Source organism: Podarcis melisellensis (assembly GCF_964234715.1).
Source record: "Podarcis melisellensis genome assembly, chromosome: 4".
In the NCBI taxonomy this organism is placed as follows: Eukaryota; Metazoa; Chordata; class Lepidosauria; order Squamata; family Lacertidae; genus Podarcis; species Podarcis melisellensis.
Window position 1 is genome coordinate 27,088,354 of NC_138531.1, and position 23,429 is coordinate 27,111,782.

Below are 23,429 nucleotides of genomic sequence, written 5' to 3' on the forward strand. Positions count from 1 at the left end.
CTGCAAAACCCAAGCAGCAAATTTTGCCTGCTTTCCCTAGTCTGCCTCTGTGCCCCAAAGCAGCTCAGAAGCAGTTTCAGAAGATGAAAGAGCAGTTGGGTTTGCAGTGGCCAAGGTACCTATAGACAAGGGAATACGTAGTGGGGCTGTTCTGTAAATGCCTGGCAGCCATTGCCAGCACAGTGTACCTCACTCCTGCTGTGCTGGCGGCAAGCTACCACCTGCTTTCCCCCTGCTCCTCTGGCTTGCGGAAGCCGGAGCTGTATGGTGGCTTACTCAGCTGTGGGGTTGGAGGCTTCCTGCCCCTCAGCTGAGCAGTTTAAGGAAGCCCCACCCTCCCATCTTATGCAAGGGGGGGGGGGCTTGATCAACAGAGGGGCACGGATCAAGCCTCCATACTTCTCTTGCTCATGTGAGCCACAACAGCATGGGGCTGGGCAATGTATCTTGGCTGCTGCTTCTTCCCCTAAGGTGGAGAGGAAGCAGCAGCCGAGATACATTTCAGACATAGTGATATCAGTAAATCATGGCATTTAGCTGCTGTTACATCGCAATGTTAATGACCAGATATTGCCCAGCCTTACTTAACAAGTAGAGACCCTATATCATACAGTCACAACAGGACAAAGCACACACAACTTAAAAGTTCAGAGGTGCAAATAGAAGTTGTGCTTGTTCTAGTAGCCATTCATTCGAAGATCTGGCTCCTAGTCATACAATTGATTCCCAGAGGGAATGCCTGGTCTACAACACAAGCAATTTCAAGAATCAGCCTACTCCTCTTGGGGGGCGGGGATACAGCAAAACCTCACTGTGATCAATACATAGACCAAATTCGATTTCTTTAAGGTTAGCAGCATGCAGAAGATTCTTCTTAAATACTTCTGCTAGAGGTCTTAGGCCCATTTTACTATGCAAATTCAAGAAGAGGGGATTTCAAAATAGAATTTATTTTGCATTTTTATATTGATATTTTATAAATCTGTCTTATTTAAATATTACAAAATCTTCTGAAGGTATGCAGTGCATTTGTTCCAAAAAAAAGGAGGTTACCGCCAGTGACCACATTTTTTTCTCACATAACTTAAAGTTTTGTTTTTACAAAAAATAAAAAATAATCAAATTACCCAGTTCCAACACTTACTTGAAAGGCTGGAGAGAATTGGTCATGTCAATCAACACTAATGGAAACTGAAGAAACGGTGTATCAGTGGAATTAAGTGAAGAAATGTGCCCATTTTTTTGCAGCATTTTGTCTATTTTAAATATTGTCCATTTATGTCTGAGCAATGAGATTTGCTCTACAAGTTTCTCGTAGTTTCTCTATTGTAGCCATCCTCAGACTTCCAGGCTCTGTAAATATTTTCTAGAATTAAGAATTTAAAAATTGTTAGTGTAAGTCAAGACACTGTCATTCTTTTTACAAGTGGTTTCTTCTTTTTACATCCTTTGAGTATTCCCATCACTATAATGGATCTTGCCCTTGGACAACATCAGCGAGGTTCAACTCCATACACTCTGCCCAGGCTTGTGTCCCAGAGTGGTCACTTCAGTGCTGCAAACTATGGGTCAGATTCAGACTCGCTCTTCTGTGAGCAGAAGGGAAGGAGATCCAGTGAAAATTCCCACCAGAGCAAAGATGCCATCTCCCATGCGGCTCCACAGGATACCTTGAACATCTATTTGACAGCAGCATTACAGGAGATTAGAGAGCATCAGCAAAAAATTGCCTCAATCTCCTCTCTAGTGGTATGTCCTTATAGCGTTTGACCCACTGCTAGTTATATCCAACCAACCCAGGTTCAAGAGCACCATGAAGCACATTGAAGCAATACAGTTGTACCTTGGAAGCCTGTTCGACTTCCAAAACGTTCGAAAACCAAAGTGCAGCTTCTGATTGGCTGCAGGAGTTTCGGAAGCCAATCGGAAGCCCTGTTGGATGTTTGGCTTCTGAAAGAACATTCAAAAACTGGAACAGTCACTCTCAGGTTTCGATCAGGAGCCAAAACAGAACTAGGCTGTTTGACTTTCAAGGTACGACTGTGCAGAAAAGCAACAGCAAATAAACTGAAGGCTGCCAATGCTCAGCATTTCTAGCCAGTTTATAATTCTCTACAACATGGGATGCACACCTACCTGCATGAAAGTGTGACACTCCGTTACAAATGGTCCTTTGGTGATCTCTTTAAATCTATCACAGATATCTGGGAAGTTGGTGGATTCCAAAATGAAAGCTTGGTGGTGCTTAATTAGTGTTAAGGCCACACGAAATATTATTTTTGATCCCTCGTAGAACAAGCAGTCCCAAATTCGAAGTACAGTCTGTAGGAGACAAGATTTTGTTTAAAGGCATCACTAAAGCATATATATATATATCCCATGTCATTAACAAAAACAAAACCCACACAGCTAAAAATACCATCAAGTTCTCACTTGCCTCTACTGGAAGAATGTCAATGAACAAACATATAAACCAACGCGACACCAGCAAAGTCCACATGACGCCATGTTTCTCCATTAATTCTGCAACGGCAGGAACTTTCATTTTCACAAGCTCTCCAAGAACTTCTTGATCTGTTTTCAGACCCATCATTTCTGGACTATAATAATCTTTAAGAGGGGGGGAAGGGGGAAAACAAAAGCTAATCACCAAAATGATCAATTGCTATCATTCATTGAAAAGAAAAACAGTATATGGGGAAGGGAAAGAGCTCATTTTTCAACAGGTAAAATTGCAGTGTGTCTTTCCACTTCAAGAGTAAAGGGCTCAACCCCACATATTGTGACAGCTGTTAAGAGGGCTCAGATTGCGCTATAACTAGGGAGAGGCTGTCAAAACGCCCTGTGTTCCATGACTTGAGCAGACCCAACTCTAGATACACAAATACACAGCTGACAGATAAACAGCTGTGTGTGACTATATGTGGTACATTTTGGGATTTATCCTTCAAAGCATCTCAGGCCCTACCTATAACGTGGGTCCACAAAACGTTCGAAGGCCACATGCAATTGTCAGAGAGTTATTTCAACACGAAAAGGTCTCAGTATGGCTCCATAAATTAGTGCCAGCCTTAGTATGATTTGTCACCACCAAGGACCACACAGTGCAATAGCTCCTCTCGCCTATTAAGTTCTGCAAGACTCTCAGAAAACTCAGGGGGAGGGAGGGTTCTTACTTTGTGCACAGTGATCAGGGGCAGCTGGTTGCAAGAATGGTTTTGTGAGCACTGGTAGTCATCAGAAACTACATTTGTGGGTCCCTGGGTCTCATTCTGGATGGGGTCCTGCCTGATAAGCCCTAGAGAAACTGCTCCAAGCTAATTCCCAGTCCATCACAGGCACCTGAAAATATAAAGTTGCTAAATGTAATTCAAGACTACAGAAACTGCTGTTGGCACCATAATAGGCTTGGGGGCAGGGGGCAAAAAAAGTTGTCAGATAGGCAACCAAGTAATCCCCCCCTTTTTTTACATAAACTCAGTATTCAAAAGAAATACAGAAAACAAACATTTTCTTAAGGAAGCCTCCAGAGGGCGCTCTGTAACTTGGCATAAGTCACTGTGCATCATGTTCAACATTAATCACTTGATCTGTGGAAAGGGAACAGCAGTTGCTGCTTTCAGTCTTCAGAGCAGAAAACAAATGGTAAAGCTCCCACAAGGCTAGCAGGGCATGTTTCCAAGCTGCTAAAAACTAGACTGAGGCTAGGCGTGCCATTATTGAGTTACTGTGCTTTCATGATCAGAAAATACTAGCACCAACTGAGCACAGAGGTCAACTAGAAATTAAGCTTTCCAAGTCTGTGCCCCAGTGTTATATGGATTCTCTCTGGCATCACTGCCACGCAGAGTGTGCCTTATTGCACATGGAATATTAACATCCAGGCACAAAATAGAAAGAGGGAGGGGCCTTTCTGCAAAACAGGCAGTGTAGAAAAACATATTTAAAACCAAACCACAACAATAAAAAAACAGCAAAACTTGAGATAATAGTACAGTGGCACCTTGGTTTATACAAGGACACGGGTGGCGCTGTGGTCTAAACCACAGAGCCTAGGGCTTGCCAATCAGAAGGTCAGCGGTTCAAATCCCCGCGACGGGGTGAGCTCCCGTTGCTCGGTCCCTGCTCCTGCCAACCTAGCAGTTCGAAAGCACGTCAAAGTGCAAGTAGATAAATAGGTACCACTTTGGTGGGAAGGTAAACAGCGTTTCCGTGCACTGCTCTGGTTCGCCAGAAGCGGCTTAGTCATGCTGGCCACATGACCCAGAAACTGTACGCCGGCTCCCTTGGCCAATAAAGCGAGATGAGCGCCGCAACCCCAGAGTCGTCCACGACTGGACCTAATGGTCAGGGGCCCTTTTACCTTTACCTTGGTTTACAAACAGTCTGGTTTGCATATGTTTTGGATTACAAACATGTCAAACTCGGAAGTGCATGTTCCGGTTTGCAAACTTTTTTTGTATTACAACCCATTTTTTTGGATTACAAACAAATTTTTGGAGGCCCCATTGGCGAAAGCGTGCCTTGGGTTACAACCTGTTTTGGTTTACAAATGGACCGCCAGAACGGATTATGGTTGTAAACCAAGGTACCGCTGTACTGGAACTCGCAAGAGCCATTTAAATACTACCGAGCAGGGGGAGGGGGAGGCAGGCCTCACCCTGCAGAATTGATCACAAGATACAATGCATGCACACCATTTGAATGACAATGCCCATCAACTTTAGGGATGCCTGACCCCCAATATATTTTACTGGGGGAAAGTGAAGAGCCCTTGGCATCTAGGAGTTTGCTCCTAGGGTACCAAGGAAAAGCCCAAAAATGAAGAATTGCTTTTACTTAGTGTTGGAAGATGATCAAGTAGAACAGCAACAAAGATAAGGAGAGAGATTTCCCAAATAGCCAAGGCACCACTATTAAGACAGCCTTACACCCAGTAGCTACCTATTTAAAGAATCAAAACCTATGAGTCAAGCCTATGATCAATGTTAGAAACAGATATGAAAGCTAGGAGCTAAATGGCACCTTAAACCTTGGTTATGGATGCAACAACAATATGTCTAGGTGTGCTTTTTATATAACAAGAACACAAAGCTGAAAATGAATGAACTGTTTCTAAAACAATACGTTCATTTTTCACATAGTCTGGTCCTTTCCCTGCCCACCCCCCTAATATTCTTAAGAGGGTCTCTTCCCCAGTCTTCAGAGAGTAGCTGGAAGTGAGGAGGCAGGAAAAGGTCCTCCTTGCTTACACTCTGCAGTTTTAATCCGAAATCTTAAGACGCAGTACTGCGCCCAGAGCTCAGAAACTGCCCACGCTAATTAAATTCCCTGTCACAAAATGCACCTAGAACAATGGGAGTTCTGAACACTGCCTATGATGGAGATCTTTACCAGTTGAGGCAGGCTCAGGAATGGTATGGTTGGTCCACTAAAAGACTATTATAGCACATCCAATTATATGGAGTGGCTTAAGCTACAGAGACATTAACGTCTGCTAAGCACCAAACCATCCTGTGTGTGTGGACTAGGTAAAAACTCAAAGGGAATTATTTTCGTGGCATATACCAGGCTTCCTCAACCTCTGCCCTACAGATGTTTTGAGACTACAATTCCCATCATCCCTGACCACTGGCCCCGCTAGCTAGGGATCATGGGAGATGTAGGCCAAAAACATCTAGAAGGCCTAGTTTGAGGAAACCTAGCATATGCTGTCACCTACTGCAGCTCAGTGATTGGGGGAGGAGAGAGACTGATTCATGGCGGAGATAAAAAACTTAAAATTAACTGTGTCCTGTTTTTAACAATTCTAATCATCCTAAGTTAACTTGATTTATCCAGTTCATCAGTCGATTATGAACATGTCTAACTGAGATTTATCCAATGTCCTGTATTACCTGCATCTTTCCCTTCTATCTCGTCATTACTTTGCTTGCCATTCCCACAATTTCAAATATCACTTAATATAATCAAATATGATCAATTAAAATATGATGCATCCACACCGGCCCTGTGACATTCAAGCTCCTTTGCTTGTGAACAGATTTAGAATGTCCAGTTCTTGGAGCAACCAGCCTTTGAAGTCATGAAATATCTGGAAGACTTGAGGCAGCAGGTTTTGTCATAGACCAAGTGAGTTGTATTTGACACTACAATTTCCCAATGTGCTGGACAGAGGTACGCTTTATACTGCTTCCTCTTAACTCACAATATATACCTCTGATTCAGACAACAGCTGAAAACCGCATCTGCTGCAGTACTGACAGAGGAAAAACTTCTAAGGTAAGGTACGCGAGATCCCTATAGGGTTATGATGATGCTCAGGTTTGTGCATGCATTCCCCTCATCACTGGGACTCAGTATTTTCTCACACACAGTGGCTTTTAGGGCTCACAGTTCACCAGAATTCTGCTTGCCACATTTGCTTGAGTCGATATTACAATCTTTTATAAAGCATCAATGCAGTTGCAGCTGCTTTCTTGTCCTATGGGAGAGCCAGTATGGTGTAGTGGTTAAGAGCGGTGGACTCGTAATCTGGTGAACCGGGTTCACTTCCCTGCTCCTCCACATGCAGCTGCTGGGTGACCTTGGGCTAGTCACACTTTTTTGAAGTCTCTCAGCCCCACTCACCTCACAGTGTGTTTGTTGTGGGGGAGGAAGGGAAAGGAGATTGTTAGCCACTTTGAGACCCCTTAGGGTAGTGATAAAGTGGAATATCAAATCCAAACTCTTCTTCCAAACTCTTCTATGGACCAGTAATGAGATTTGCAGGGAATAAGGAATAAAGATTATAAAGGCTATTGTGGACTTGTTCTCTGCCACAAATGGATTAAAAAGAATATCCAAAAATAGAGCATGGTGCAGTTCCCTGACCTTTTCTACTTTTAAATCTCCATCTTCAGATCAACAATGCAAAGAAGCTGAAGAATCATCTTTTGAAACACGGCATATGCATGCCCATTTAGACTTCAACACAAGGTTGCTGTACCCACTTTTGCAAGAAAGTTTTAGAAATACTGTTTAACTGGGAAAAGATAGCCCAAATACTTAACAAAGAAGTCAAAATGAAAATTGGCAAGTTGCAGTCTATATCCGGAAGATTCTAGCCCTCCAACAACATCCCCCAAACACACCTTTTCATTTTCTCCTACGTCAGTGTGTAGTGATTATTCACTCTTGTGAAGAAGAGATTAAGTGCAGCACTTGAGGACATGGGGGGGGGGCTATTCCCCAATACTTGGCAGCCCACCCAACTTATGAAAGATGTGCATTTATTCAAACATTTTTTAAAAGAGGAAGACTCGAGGCTATGCTTGCTTTCACACTTTTAGGAGCATTTGTTTAAAGGCATCTTTAAAGGTATCTTCTCAGAACTCTCAAAGCACCAAAAGCACCTCAATTGTCCTGTCCAATACTCAGGAACTGATCAAATTTCAAGGATGGTGCAAATAGATCTGCACCATGCTTCAAAAAGAAAAAGGAAAGGAAAAAAAAAAACTTAAAACAGGAAGGCACATTCAGATCCAGCAACTTTGAACTTTCTGCTAGGTTGTAGTTACATGTTTTCACTGTTAAATACTTATTGTTGGGTAGAGCAGAAAGGGGGAAGAGAGACCACTACCTGGTGTCTTGAAAATCCCCATTATCTTTGGGATAATGGTTAAAAGACTATTTTCAAAAAACAAAAACAAGGGATGTAGCAAAAATAATTCAAAAGCAAGCAAGACTTTCAAGATGTCACAGGTTTTGTACCCAAGGCCTTCATTCTAAAGACATGCTCTAAAAAATACATCTAGCAGTTCCAGTTCCAGTCACTGGAAGATGAATGAATCACTAAAGATTCCACTTCCTTTTTAAGAAGCATGCTTTAGAAGTTCCCATTGTACTACGCCTTAACTATTTTAATTAACATGCAAATGAACAGAGGCCTGCAGAAGTGCTCTGGTTCAATTTCGCAGATTCTTTTTATGTAGCTTTTTCCTTTCCTTGCTGCCTGCCTGCCTTTTGTAAAGGATGAGAAGTGCAGCAAAACACCAACTATGTCTATGTCCAGACTGCAGCACTTTATATTGCAGGTGGGAGCTCACATGATGGAATGATGTACCATGAAGAAGACATTCCTCATATGCAGATAGCCAGCATGTCAGAAAAGGCTAGGTGAGAAACATCTTCCAGGTTTTCTCAGTGGTACATGCTTTTTGGTATAGAGCAGTGGTTCCCAATTAGGGGCCCGGGGACGCTTTGGGGTCCATGGAACACATCTAGGGGGGCCACGGCCCCACCCCTTGCCACCCACCACAAGTATTTGGGGGGCATTTTTGCATGGAAATATCACAAATTCTATGGTCTGTTTTAGCTCTGTGCAACTTTTCAATAGATATCACTATCACACTCACTCACACTCTCTCTGTGTATATATACAGTATAGGATTATGTTGTGATAGGACGTAGGGCCTCTTATGGAAGGAAATAACCCAAAGGCCAAAAAAGACTAGGCTATGTGCTCACAGTTAGTAAAAAGAGAAGACTATATCAACATGTATTTTGCTACGTATACAAAAGGGAAGTGTAAATAGAATGAATAGAGGAATGTGATTGCTATTTCCTACAGAGAATTGCTTTTAATGTAGTAATTGGCTAATTCTCTGGAGTTACGATATTATATGATTAGACTACCCATTTGATAGTCACTCTTACTTAGCTCAAACACAGGAAGTGATCTGTGACACAAAGACAGAAATGGCGGGAGTTTGACCTACCAGGCAGTATTCGACCAATGAGAGCGTCTAATAACCAAAAGGATTCCTCTTCATTCCTTGTGATAAGAATCAGGTAGCCTGCTATGAAATTCATGCCCTAAAACACAAAGGAGCAATTTATCTAACTAGCTTGATACAATGTTGACAAAAGTAATCTTAAAAGGAGCCAAGATAATAAATGCAAGGGGCAGAGGGAGGACCTAATGGTAATTCACACTTATCAAGAGTCAGTTTTAAAAGTGTTGTGAGCAATTTCTTGCTGCAGATGCAAGAGTAAAACACTTCAATTTCCAAGGCTACATTAAAAGGAAAATAATGTCTGGGCCGCTTTCACTTTAAAATCACACAGGCTTAAGTCTCCATTTATAGTTGTGCGAAGTCTAGAATTCCACTGCCTAGAATAATGAAGGATGAAAACTGTCTGAATGACCACAAATGAATGCATAAAACAAAAGTATTCAGGCACATGAATAAGCCCCATTTTCATTTATTGTTATTTATTAATTTATATACCGCTTATATGCCAAAATGGCTCCCAGTTGTGTTTTTCATTGAGTGCTCACCCCAAGCACACTCCTTTACTTTGAGCCAATGATAATACTCAAACCTTTCCCAGAGTAATTAGGTGTGTTTTTTTTAAATACCAGTTAGGAATTCTACAGCTGACTCCAGAATTACAGCCTGTTCACAGCTTGGCTATTTGAAGTATAACACACAAAAGCAACGCAGGAAATACAACTGCATTGTTGGGTTTTTGCATCATAAGATGTAATGTTGTTTTATTTTTGTTTCCTTATATTTATGCCCTACCTTTCTTTCATCACAGAACCAAAGGCAGGATGCATGTGGTCCCCAGGCAGTCAGCCATGGACCAGAACCAACTGAGTGCATCATCGCAAGCAATGTAGGTTTTTGGGTTAAGTAGCGAAATGGCAATTAACTCAATGATTTATGATGTGGCTAATTGGCATGGAGAAGAAAGAGCAGACAAAAGACAGTCTCTGGGCAAGAAATGCATTTTCAATCCTGTCTGTGTGGTGGGGAAGAGTAGGACTGCGTCAAGTTCATCATAATATTAGTTCACATTTTACGGCAACCCTAATCCTATTTACCTGGGAGTAAGCCACCAATTAATTCAATAAGGCTAACTTCTGAGTAAACATGGATAGGGTTGTGCTGTTATTTCTATTTCTGCCACACACACACACACACCCCGCCATGAATTTCTTTTGCAGCCATCCTAGTCACACTCACAGCAATTGCTAGTCCCCAAGTCTGAAGTGTACAAGTTGTAAGATCGTTTTAAAACATTCATGGACACTAGTATCAATTGCAGTCTGTCAGATCCAGCCTTTGAATGCATCTCCTGTTTCATCTCTTTCTTTTGAAACCTCCCTGAACCTTTCACCAATCACTCTTCTTTACCATCCTCTTCCATGGAAAAGAACGAGGTGCTCTCATTTTTATTTCATAAACAATGCATCTGGTTTCAAGGAGGAAGATGGGGTGGGGTGGGGACTGACTCCTGGATAAATGAAGAGTTGACCCACAACTAGTAGCTCAATTAATCCAAAATATGTCCAGTTGTTTTGCTTTTTAATTCCAAGAATTCATAACCATCTGTTTGTGCCTAATGGGCATGATTCAAAAACGTTTTGTTTCCAATTTCCCCCGAAATGTAAAAAAGCTAACAGATGTTGTAAACAGCAACAACAAAACCCTCTATTCTACTTTATGGGGGTATTTGCCCTCCAATTGTGAGGGTAGGTTTTCAGCCCTCAGACTGCCAGCTTGCTCAACAATAGCAACCATGGTGACAGAGGCTTGTTTGGCACTGCAACAAAAGAGTGCCCCTCAACAGACATTCATGGAGCAAACTAAATTGTACATGCCAGCATAAAAGCTCATGGACTGAAGCATAGTACTGCAGCATACAATAGCAAGGCAACACTAACTTCAGAGTTCACAGCGATGTTTCTCAGGGAGTTAACTGTCAGACACATTAACATTACAAGCGTTAGGAAGGTCCTGTTGAAACACAAACTCGGGTGCCCCAGGTTCGCAAGCATTGTCCCACACTTGGTGGGTGTTTGAAAGGACTCAAAGCAATCTGCCCCCACCCCCCCGGCGCGCTTTTTTTCAGCAAGCAATCTTTTACCTTGCTGAACAGGCTTTGCCTTCTTTTAAAGAAACGTCTAATTTTTGCTTTTAAAAGGTCTCCCAACCAATGTTGAGGCCTACAGTGCATTTTAGAGAACAGTAGCAACTCGCTTTATACCTACGGCAGCTTGATATGCAATGATGGTGTAAGTTTGATAGGTATTGTTCGCATGTGAGGTGGTGCGAGTGTCTCTGAGCCTCTTGAGACTGGAAAGTTCCAAATAAAGGAGCAAACTGGAAGGTACTAAACTATGGCAAATTTAAGATATTGACTAAGGACTAAAATAGAAGGGTGGGCAGGTTAAGTCCATGGAATCTACAGTTCTCAACTCTTGCATTGCCATCAGTGCCACCCAAGTTGTAAAAGCTTCGCTTTAAAAGAAGCTCACGATTGCATTCCGAATATTACAAACCTGGCAGTATCCCACAGACTGATTATGGTGCCCATATGCCACTAATACGTTGTAGAGTGTCTTCTGTAAGCAGGGATCAGCAGTTTTGCGGAACCTTACATTATCCGGAAATGTCCTATTCATGTCTAAAATGTAAAAAAAGGAAACAGCAAAAATTTAAATGTATCTATAAAGCAATATGGGATGTGGGTGGCGCTGTGGGTTAAACCACAGAGCCTAGGACTTGCTGATCAGAAGGTCGGCAGTTCGAATCCCCGCAACGGGGTGAGCTCCCGTTGCTTGGTCCCTGCTCCTGCCAACCTAGCAATTCGAAAGCACGTCAAAGTGCAAGTAGATACCGTATTTTTCGTCCCATAGGGCGCTCCGGCCCATAGGACGCACCTAGTTTTTTTGGGAGGGAAATAAAGGAAATTCCCCCCCCCTTTAATTCCCCCCCCAAAAAAACCAGGTCGGGGAATAGCGGGATGGCGGCGCTCCGCCTCCCCGCTGTCCCCCGAGCTTGTGGGCTGCAGGCTGCTGCCCGCAAGCCTTGCGAGCCCATGGAAACTCCCGCCGGGCTTGCGGATAGCTTCCTGAAGCCTGGCGAGCGAGAGGAGTCGGTGCGCTCAATATCAGGTTGTTTTCAAACACCCGCACATTGAACATGGTTTTCTGTACGGGAAGATGATCAGCATTACAGACTTGAAACAACCTTTTATTCTTCAGCAATGCAGGCAAAATGCTATATGTCTATAAACAGGGAAGGTTGACTCTAAACAACTCTGAAGTAGACTGTAATTCACTACAGCTCATGCCATAATAAATTTGTTGTGCCTTTAAAGGTGCCACAACTGTGTGTCTATTTCGTCTGCCGACTGTCCATGGATTTAACATTATCCCATCTCCCTCAGAACTGCAGAGAAGTCTTTTATTGTTTCTTTGCATTCCAGGGATTATCCTTTACAAGATTCCAACGACCTTGAATAATCACCATAGTTGCTTGCCTAGAACATTAACTATGTGGTGGTATCGCTGCAGTCATCTTAATGTTTGTACTGCATTGCTTTTAAAGGGTTGCTGTACACTGCCCTGAAATTCTGAGAGGCTTGTTATACTTGCAGAAACTGGCATTTTATTCTAGAATCAACAGAGAAAGAGTATTCCCCCCCCAATACAATCCAAACATAATCTAGATCTAGTGCATTTATTTATTTATTGCCCTTGAAAAGCATTGCTTGTGAAATTGGTTTCACTCCAAATATAAAAGTTCATTGCAGATCAGTTCTCTGTAACCCCTCAGTGTGAAAACCGATGTGAGCAGTTCCAGCAATGGGAACGGGGAGGTACCCACATGATGATGTGGGTGAGCATAACTGCTTCCTTTTTCATTCACCTGTGGCATGCACAGGGAGGGAAAGGCATGACTGATAAAGGGGAGAGTTTTAAAATGCATAGCCAGTAACTCTTGTGGACGACAGGATCTAGAAACAATCTAAACTGAAAGCAGCATGTTGAGGACAACCGTGAATAATTCTGGACTGAGAAAAACTACATTTCTGTGCTATGGATGGGTCAGTGTATACACAACCTCACTTGAGACCTGTGGAGATACTGCTGGTACCAGTCTGGCAGACTATCAAGCGAAATAATCCATTTGAGAATGAAAAGATATATACCGGTATATATATTTTTACACACACACACACACACACACACAGAGAGTGGTACCTCGGGTTAAGAACTTAATTCGTTCTGGAGGTCTGTTCTTAACCTGAGACTGTTCTTAACCTGAAGCACCACTTTAGCTGATGGGCCTCCTGCTGCCGCCGTGCGATTTCTGTTCTCATCCTGAAGCAAAGTTCTTAACCCAAGGCAATATTTCTGGGTTAGCGGAATCTGTAACCTGAAGCGTATGTAACCTGAAGCGTATGTAGCCCGAGGTACCACTGTATATGCATAGGAATTGCCAAGAGAATGTCCCACACTGAACACAAACACCATTGCTTCTGCGAAGGGTCAGGTTTTCATTTGTCTCCAAAACCAAGGCACAAGTCCACAAAGGCACCAGGCAAAAACGCTTCTCTATAAGCCAAGCCTTTGACTGATTAACATTCTATGGCATTTTAAATGCATTTGTGGGAGGGGTGCTACTGGTTTGTTTGTTTGTTTGTTTGTTTGATTACGTATTTTGTGCCCTGATTTTGTATATTTATGTTGTGAACCACCCTGTGGTCTTCAGATGAAATACAATATACAAACAAATTCCCACACTTGTCTCTCTATCCACAGAATACTTGGCTACAGGCTTCTTGGTAAACAGCAGACTAGATTGGACAACCACATCTATGTTTAGATGCTAACCTGTCTTAATTGTGTCCACGAGCTTCTCATTTTTGTCTCCCTCAAGTAATTTCTGGTAGTATCCAGGGTTTTGTTCCATGTGGGACTGAGCACCACTCACCACCATCCAAACCAGTGCACGGTGCTCATTTGGAATGCCTTTCCTGATATAGCGTTTTACTGCAAAAGAAAAAGCACACCGGTTGATATTTCAAGCATTATTTTTTGGATACTTAAAATACAAAAACAAAAACAAAAAAACCTCCAAGGGAAGTAAAAGGACATCAAGGTAATTAGTGAGGCAAGGACAACCCAGTCACTGATGGGCGGGGTACAAATGAAATTATTATTATTATTAACCAGCAATTGCTGATCATTCCACAAACAAGAGCTTGAAAGTGCAGAACCAACATTTGTGTGACCTTAGTAAGAAAGGTAGGAAACTTCAGTGACAAGAGGAAAACATAAAAAGCAGTCAAGTGCCTTTTTCAGATGACCACAAAAATCCTGAGAGAGAGGTAGTTTGTGTGCATCATGGAGGAGGGCAAAAAGGAGGTGATTTGTTTATTTATTCCCATCTTTTTCTACCTTCCTTTATTTATACCCGCCATGGAAGGAGCACTTGTTTCAACTTGGGCTATTAGTACAACCAAACACTCCTGAGTTTTCCAGGTTAATCGGTTTTTAAGTTGATTAGTATACCTTCTGTTTTAATACTTTTTAGCTTTCCAAAACATTTTACAGATTCTAAATGATTGTACCCGCACCCTACTTGTGCTGATCTATGACTGTAATAAAGATTTGATTGACTGATTAGGTCGATCAGGAATATGAAAATCTCCCTACAATTCTAAAATAAATTAAAAATCTGGCTCAGAAAATGCTGCCAATATTCCGATAGCCAAACGATTCCCATCTACAAAAAAAGGATTGGGGTGGAGAATCTATTCACACATTTTTAGTGTATGAATAGACTATGTGGATTACAGTATGTGGATATTTATGGCTAAGCAAAGCACCATATTTGAATATTGTTTCCATATTGTCTCTTGCATTTGCAGCTAACCCTTTCCCATCATGGCTATTGATTTTAAAAGTAAAGCCAGCTTAAAGCACAGCTCAATCAGATGCTGCAATCGGATATAGCCTCATGACTTTGGTAGACAGTGGAAGGGGAATGCAACCCTGAGGTTACATTATTCTTTAATGTTGTTGTTGTTGACAGCAAAGCCACGAGTCCAGGGCTCGTACCATACCATGATGTAGAGTGAGGTAGCTGCCTCAGGTGGCAAATTCAGAGAGCTGGACATTGGCTAGAAAGGTGTGCCATGTGGTCTGCCCTGCAGCCTCTAAGCTAGCTTCCTGCCCTAGCATGGCTGGCACACCAGTGACACAACCCGCCTCAGGCGGCATGCTCCTCCCACCCCACCAGGGCGTGGGTCCAGATCTGTGGTGATGGGGAAGCATCCATGGCAGAAGGCCTTGGTGCCAGAAGGCCTTGGGCCAGCCCTGCAGAGGCCTATAATGAGGAAAAGTAAATTTAAGTTATGGAGGCCATACATTCCTTTCTCAGATACTGTCCTTCATCTGAACATCACAAGGTTGAGAGAGAGAATGTCTATAAACCACAGCAACTCCCCCTTCCCAGCCCTCAAGTCTGCCCTGACGCTGTCCTGAGTATCCAGGTGGGCACAGCTGTGTGAGACCAACTCCTTTCTGCTTGCCTACCCAGGTTTCAGTGATACGGACCAGACCAGCTTCCTCATCTATAATCAGAGCATGGAAGAGGGATGAGGGAGGTCTTACTCAGAGCCAGCCTGGCATTCAGCAACAGAAGTCATAGACCTAAGGGCTGGCTGAAGGGACAACAGCAATTCCCCAGGTTAGAGGAAGGGCTAGCACACAGCATAGCCTGTGCTGTGTGCCTCTTACTTGGCCTGCCCCACTTTCCCCTACCCTGAACCACTGTGACTGGAGGCCCCTATGTTCTCTCCAGTTCCTCTCCTCCCAGACACATCTGACTTCCCTCAATAAAAACAAACAACAAAAACAAACCCACACAAATTTAAAACAGTTAAAACAATTGTTAATTGTAGCAGTCTCTGCTTTTGAAGCTGGTGCTGCAGCCAGGAGACATACTATTGTATATCTCTACAATCTATCTTTTCAGGTTGCTTTTTAAAAAATGAAAAATGTGTGTATACGTAGGGGAGAGCAGAAGAACCCGAAACACCTCTCAAACTGTTCTATTTTGGGTTTGAGCCAACATCTACCTACACCCATTAAGGATTACAAAATTAAAACTTTATCAATAATCTTTTAAGGAGTTTTTTTAAAAAACCTTCGGTTTAAATGGAAGCCAAGCTTCACAAATTTAGCGCAGTGCTGGGGCAATGCCACCTGGGGTGCCTAGAATAATGTGCTGGAATTTAGAAAAGATGTGTAGAGCCAGCACCTAAAGAGACACAGGCGCAGAAAATATTTAAATATTTTGCCAGCTCTGATTAGCTTAATCACTTTCCAGTTTGGCAATAAGCCAGTGGTTGGGCCTAATTATGATAAACAGCCACTAATAACCAGTGGCATCTTACTCGCCCAACTGGTTATAGCAGTTTCGTATGTACAGGAAAACTGTATAATTGCAAGTTACTTGTTACCATTCCAGCAGTAAGCTGCAATTGTTGTGCAAACACCGAGTCATGAACTCGCCCAGTTCTCTTCACAGAGGAATAAGGTACGCATACCTGACTGTGAAATTCCCCTTTTCCTATCCAGCCCATGAAGGCTTTGAATATGCAAACGTGAAAATATTTTAATTAGCATCGGTGTCATGATTCGTCCTCAAATTTTGTCCTACTCACTAAACTCACTAAATGAGTTTGATCTCATTAGCTTGGATTCCACCTTCATGACCAGATTCCTGTTCCAAGGAATGGGGCCCTTTCATATCCTCTTCCTGCTGAATGCCCTATGTATTTCCTGAAAATCTGCCCCCAAGTGTTGGGGGGCATTCTAGAACAGTATGAGATGCAGCACAGGGGGAATCTGCAACAACAACAACCACCCACCAACAACCAGAGACTAAGAAGATGCGCCTTGTTGTTCATCTTGGAGGAACTTTGGAATCAATAGATATTCGGAATGATTAATTAAACTTGATTTTATTGCTTCAGCTTCAGTAATGTACATTTAAAGGAACAAGCTTCTATACTTCCTTTCAGCATTTACATTTGATTTTATAACGACGCATTTGAAAACCTGCATTTCCAAACATGCCATATTTAAAACATGGTGAGGGAGCAGAGACGTTGGAGAGAGAAAGAGTGTTTCTATTCACGGCAACTCACTGTGCTGCATTTGCAACAAGTAGCTGCTCCTACCAAACATCCGTAGTAGCCGACAGATTATTTCTTACAAGGACAGAATTTACGTAGAAATGAAAGCAATTAATCAGCGATCAACTGTCAAAAACAGGGGTTACCATCCTTGCAGTTTCCCCATAAACTCTATTCATTTGGGCTGTAATTTGTATGCCCGCTTACCTGGGAGTAAGCCCTATTGAACTCACTAGAACAGGCTTCCTCAACCTCGGCCCTCCAGATGTTCCGAGACTACAATTCCCATCATCCCTGACCACTGGTCCTGCTAGCTAGGGATCATGGGAGTTGTAGGCCAAAAACATCTGGAGGGCCAAGTTTGAGGAAGCCTGCCCTAGAATATATTTCAGAGTAGATTTGTATAGGATCACACTGTTTGTCCAGAAAGAATCAAAGTAAGGTCTGAAGTGGGGTAGATATAAGACATTGGCACTACAATAAATGTGAAAACAATGTCCACCTCCCCATATTGAAAAACTCCTATTGAAAAGATTCAAGCAAGATTTCATACAGGAGAAGGAAACAAGGAACAACTTCATACTGAAATATTACCTTTTATGCTTTTCGGTACACCACGGTTACCCTTTAAAAGCTTGGACCATTTAATTGCCCTCCTAGTGAGTATCACTAGGTATCTAGAAAAAAAATCTTCATATGATGTATAGTCAAAGTTTGCTGGCCTTTCAAACCCATATGGATCCACTCTGCAACAGAAGGGAAATCATTGTACAGACATATTACGGTAGTTTTATGTAGTTATATAAACTTCACATACCTAAATTAAAACTTTTTTTGTCCAGAAATGCAGCTTAGAGGGAGGAAAAACTGGACTTTAAAATGTCAGAATGAAAGATGTTTATCGACTGCAAATGCCTGAATGTGCTCAATAAACCTTCCGGAAGTTTAGAAGATGAGTCTGCTTTTGTAGACACCCAGCTAACACCCATTAGCTTTGGAGGTGGTTGATGCTAATTAGGACTGATAGGGAAGAAGACAAAGAAGCCAACAGTAGGTGGAGCCAGAACAAATGACAGGAAGAGCAAATTTAGTTTTGCCCCCATCATCCTCCCTGCTGAGTCTACAATGCCAACACTAAGGAGGAAGGTTACAGTTGGTTCTACCCTGAGGGATAACCAGCCTCATATAACCAACATGCTTAAGTCTAATTAATGCATCAAAGGGTTAATGCCATAGAGTAAGTGGTCCTGCCAGGCTTAGCTAGGTCACTCCCACTCCCCTTGGGAGGAAGATAATTGGGCCTACTGCTGCACCTAAGTAGACCCCAGAAGCACAACATGCGAGGTCTGAGCTGGTTGCTCCAAGATCAGACCACATGGCTCTAGTAAGCCTCTTTTGAGTTCCCATACCAGTGATTTAGGAACTTTCAGCAGTGTAACTAAGCCAAGTTTAACTGCCTATGCTTTCTAAATGCTGTGTGGAAAAGAACATGAACCTAACCTTTGGAGAGTTTAACTTACCAAGTTTGTGGACTTTTTCTATGCTAAGGGAAGAGGGGGACTTTGGAAGGAACTTAGAAGGACATATTTTAATGATCTATTTCACACTTTACTTTGCTGCGTATTTTGTGATTTTTATGTCTGCTGGGGTTCTCACCAAAGAGTACTTGCCCCAAACGTGGATCTTGGCATCCAGGGAATTCTTTTACATACTTATTTCTTCCTTCCAAGTAACACTTTCAACCTATCTTATAGGGCTGTTGTAAAGATTACACTATATATAAAGCACATTATAACCTGGTAATTATTTTTATCTAACCAGGACATTAATGGACCATTTATACAGAGTAATATCATCGCATGTTTTGTAATTTTAATCCTGATTATTTTTCTTTTTATTAGTACTTGTTACAAATCAAAGATCTTTTCAGTGACCAGAGTTTTACCTCAGTTTTACAGTCATGGTTTACTCAGGCAAGCGATAGCACACTCTTGCAGAGAGTAGACAAGGCCTTTTTCAGGTCACTTGTGTGTTTTGCATTAAATTCTGAACCTCATCAAGCTCTGTATAATGGGACCAATATTGATTTACATGGTTGCTTATCTAAATGCATACATAAGGCAGGTCAATCAATCCATTTTCCGCTCCCTTTAGCCTCTGGCTATTAGCTGCTTGAAAACAGACAAACGAGAGAATAAAGTATCACCGCTTAAGACATTTCCAATAAATTGTATCAGTTTCACCATGTACTTATAAAGGGAAATGTTCAGCTACAGGACATGTGCTTAAGTGCCATTGGTTTCGACTGAACTTAAGCATGCATAACTGTGCAGATTTAATCACTGCAGAAGTTCAGGAAAGCTCAGCGCTTCAGCACAAACAAGTTGTATATTTAGCATTCAAACGCAAAAGGCACAACTTTCTCAAGCCTCCCAGAAAAGCACACATGGGACTTTGGATAATAATGTAATTCTTAAAAAGTACTCTTCCAAAAGAGATGGCCACAATACCTCCTAATTGCTCAACCGCAATTTATACATACAGCAGTGTGGGTGAGCAAGCCTTTCCTGGACTGCACTACTAATACAATATGTTTCTATGCTGCACCGTTAAAAAAAAAAGTATCACACTGCGTTTCCTTGTAACTTAAGACTTCATGTTTCCACATTCCATTTGGTCTTTTCAGCCTTGTTGGGAGGATGGCATTCAAACAAGCGAGGTTCCAACTAGAACCCATCGTTCTGCCCGGACATTGAGGTCCAGTGCCAAGGGCCTTCTGGCGGTTCCGTCATTGCGAGAAGCAAAGCTATAGGGAACCAGGCAGAGGGCCTTCTCGGTAGTGGCGCCCTGTGGGGCCCGCCCTGTGGAATGCCTTTCCATCAGATGTCAAAGAGATAAACAACTACCTGACATTTAGAAGACATCTGAAGGCAGCCCTGTTCAGGGAAGTTTTTAATGTGTGACATTTTAATGTATTTTTAATCTTTGTTAGAAGCCCCCCAGAGTGACTGGGGAAACCCAGCCAAATGGGTGGGATACAAATAATAAATTATCATTATCATTATAGAATCTGAAGTGGTACAGCTCAGGAGAAAAGCTTTTATTACTGTCAGTGGCAGCTCTTGGGGTGTCAAATTAAAAAAATCAGCGACTCTCATGCTCCATTCTAAATTGCAGCTATGGCGTCCCCAAGGCCTAACTGGTTGCGCTCTCCTAAATCTGCCTCTGCTACTGTATTGTATAAATGGCTGTGCCTGATAATATGCACCAGGACAAAGAATACCGTAGTGGCAGTGTTTCTCTGAATCCCAGTTGCTAGAATTCACATGTGGGGAGAGTGTGCTGTTGCCCTCCAAGTCCTGCTTGTGGACTCCCCATAAGCCTCTGGTTGGCCACTGTTGAGAACAGGATGTGGAACAATTATGGATCTTCCATCTGATCCAGCTGGGCGGCTCTTCTTATGTTACATCCTTGCATAGCCATTAACCACTGTCAGGTGATAAACAGGGAAATGCTGGTCAGCCCATCCTTGATGTCTCATTTATCTCTCTGCAGAAATTCCACTGAGCCTTTTTTTCCAGCTACAAGGAAATTTATAAACATAACTTCCATCTAGACAGCATTCAGCCTTTCCATATTCTCCAGTGATTACCAACCTCTGCGCTCCCATATTTATAATATTTATGTATTTATAGAGTTCTACAGTACACAAATTGTTTTGATATTTCTTATAGTAACAAGGGCATCTTGTTTAAAGTATTTTAGACAGCCTTTCGGGACAGAATCTATTATAGTTTTAATTTTTATTTCACAAATTAAGCATTTTCCTAAAGTTCTATGTGGTGATAACAATAGGGATGATGGGGGGATGTTGGGGAGAGATTTCAAAAAATAATTAAATCTGCTATTTTATGAAGTTAAGATGCCAATAAGTGTAAAGAACTGAAAAAATAATAATTTTCAAGTGGATTGGTTTGAAAGCATAAAGAAAAGTTCATTCTTTCCATGTAACCTTCCAAAGGGAGTAGGTGTTTACTGTGGCAGCTGTAAACGATTAATAATCCTGGCAGTGAAAGGTTAGTTTTATTACAATAAAACCTGAAAGAGAGTGACAAATCAAGATCTTTGGTAACAGGGTTTTGAAAGTTTAATTATGGGGGGGGGGGGAGCGGAATCAATGTAGTTAGCTTAATTAACTTATCCACTGAATTAAACAGCCATACCAACACTGCCAACTGAAACCTGAAGGGCAGAACTAACTGCCCCACTGTGTACTCAGTAACCAAAGGGGAATTCATGCGATACAAACTTTACCTGAAAACCACACGCAAGAAGAGCTTTCAGTAGGGAATGGGGCACTCCCAGCATCGATTTACCCCAAACGTAAATAAGTTTTCTGGGTTGCCTTTCTCAAGCAAATCCTGCTGCTGCGGCTGTGTTTTTTTTTTTTTAACTTCCTGTTGTATCACAGATACACCTGAGGGGCCACTTAACACCAACCCAGGAAGATATATATATATATATATATATATATATATATATATATATATATATATATATATACGTTTGTGGCATGATATACAGAGAGATTATTACTATATAGAATATTAAAGGCACACATAACAAAAAGCAGGAGGGCGAGCCAAGAGCGCGCTCCATTATTCTGCAAGGGCGCAACCTACCTGTGGACGTTGCTCTCGCGGTTCTCGCGCTTCGCCCGCCGCTCTTCCTCCCCGTCCATGGGAAGGGAGTACGCCGGGTTCCTCCAGCACAGAATGGTCGAACCCCCGCCCGGCCCGGCGCGGCCTCGCCGCTGCCTCCTCCTCCTCCTCCTCCTCCTCTTCTTCCTCCTCCCCTTGCTGGAGACGAGTCAAAGTCCCACCACTCTTATCAAAGGAGAGCGCGCCTCCTCCCTCTTCTTACCCTCCGAAGTTCTCTGCAAAAAAAGTGCCTTTGGCGAGGTGGGAGGGAAGGGAGCGGGCGGTTTCCAGAGCAGGGCAGCCTGCAGTAGAAAATGTGTTCACATTGGAGGGCGGCGGGAGGAAAAACAAGCGTCTCCAAAGTTCCACAGCGTCGCGCTTCAAGGACAGGGAGGAGCGGCGCGCGGAGCTTATCCCTTTCTGTCTGCGCTTTTTCAGACCAGTCTCCCCCCCCCCCCACGAGGGAGAGTTTAGCTTATTTGTGGCTCCCACCGCCAGCCGAGTTGGGAATTGCGCCTCCTTAAGGATAGCGCCGGGGCAAACGGCTCCTGAGGTAGAGCGATTTAGGAGCGCAGCTGAGAAGCCTCCCTTTCCCCGGGTGGCTGAGCGCGCGACTGGCTCCTCCTCAACCTGCTGCTTCGCTCCTTCTTCGCCTCGGGTTGCGCGCGCACTTCCCCAGAAAAAAACCTTGGGGAGGAGAAGGAATCCTCTCCCCACGTTCCTCTTGCTGCTCGTGTTGCCGGCAGAGGAGGCGGCGAGCCAGCGGGGAGGGAAGCCTCACTCAGGGCAGTGAGGGCAGCGTTTCAGTTTGCAGCAAGGCGGTGGGCCGGGACTCGTTTTCCGTTTTGGAGCAGGTGCAGTGGGAATAAAGGAAGCAGCAACGTGCATTCCTCTCGTGGGTCAGCGCAGCCGGTCCACGCACGTGCCGCTGGGAAGTCCAGAGCAAAGGGTGTGACCTTAGGCCCCTAATTCCCATGCACGCCTTACTGTAACACAGCCTATAACCAAGTCGCATGCAAACAACTGCACCTTTGCTTTATTGTTTACCCCTGCCTCACTTCCTCCAGCTGTTTGTTTTAGACTGTAAGCTCCTAGGGGCAAGGACCTGTGCTCTTAAAGCAACACACACCCTAGGGACACTATAAACAACAAACCCGTCAACATCTAGGCCCCTGGAAGTAAGCCCCATTGAAATGAAGGGGGCATGGGTTGAGGCATTTACTTCTGTGTAGGAATTGGATGGAAACCTGTGTTGGTCTGTTCCTACATGCCAGATTCCTTGTTGGGGACTCTGGTGGTGTGATTTTATTTTATTTAGTTAGTTATTAAATTTGTATTTCACACTATAACCGTAGATCTCAGGCAGTTCACAACATAAATCATCATACACTTGTTGGCTATGGTGGCATGTGAGGGTTTTCTGCAGATTTTAAACAGAGGTAATTTGGTACACTCGCCGTTAAGAAAGATGACAAAATGGTTCAGTGCATCTGGCTGTTAACCAGAAAGTTGGTGGTTTGAGCCAACCCAGAACAGGATTCCTATATTGCAAGGGGCTGGTCCCTTCCAACTCTACACTTCTATGGAAGATGAGCACTCTATGAAAGATGCTTACATCAGTGGCTACTCACCTGAGAGGCGTAACTTAAGAATATTGAGTGTATCTGCTTCCTTGAACAGACTGAGCTGCAAAGGTGCAATTATCTGTGAATACCCCCTTTCTGATGTTACGTTGCTCATCTG

At 43.0% G+C, this 23,429-nt stretch overlaps 1 protein-coding gene across 1 annotated transcript; it reads right to left on the reverse strand.

Annotated features, from left to right (window-relative positions):
• Window positions 1-925: 925 nt before the first annotated feature.
• Window positions 926-22,294, reverse strand: GRTP1 (growth hormone regulated TBC protein 1). Its single transcript, XM_081908257.1, has 8 exons — window positions 21,669-22,294; window positions 17,581-17,732; window positions 13,673-13,831; window positions 11,333-11,457; window positions 8,760-8,856; window positions 2,438-2,610; window positions 2,137-2,322; window positions 926-1,366 (listed from the first exon to the last, which is right to left on the reverse strand). The coding sequence occupies exons 1-8, from the start codon at window positions 21,725-21,727 to the stop codon at window positions 1,277-1,279; spliced, it is 1,041 nt and encodes a 346-aa protein (XP_081764383.1). The 5' UTR covers window positions 21,728-22,294; the 3' UTR covers window positions 926-1,276.
• Window positions 22,295-23,429: the final 1,135 nt, after the last annotated feature.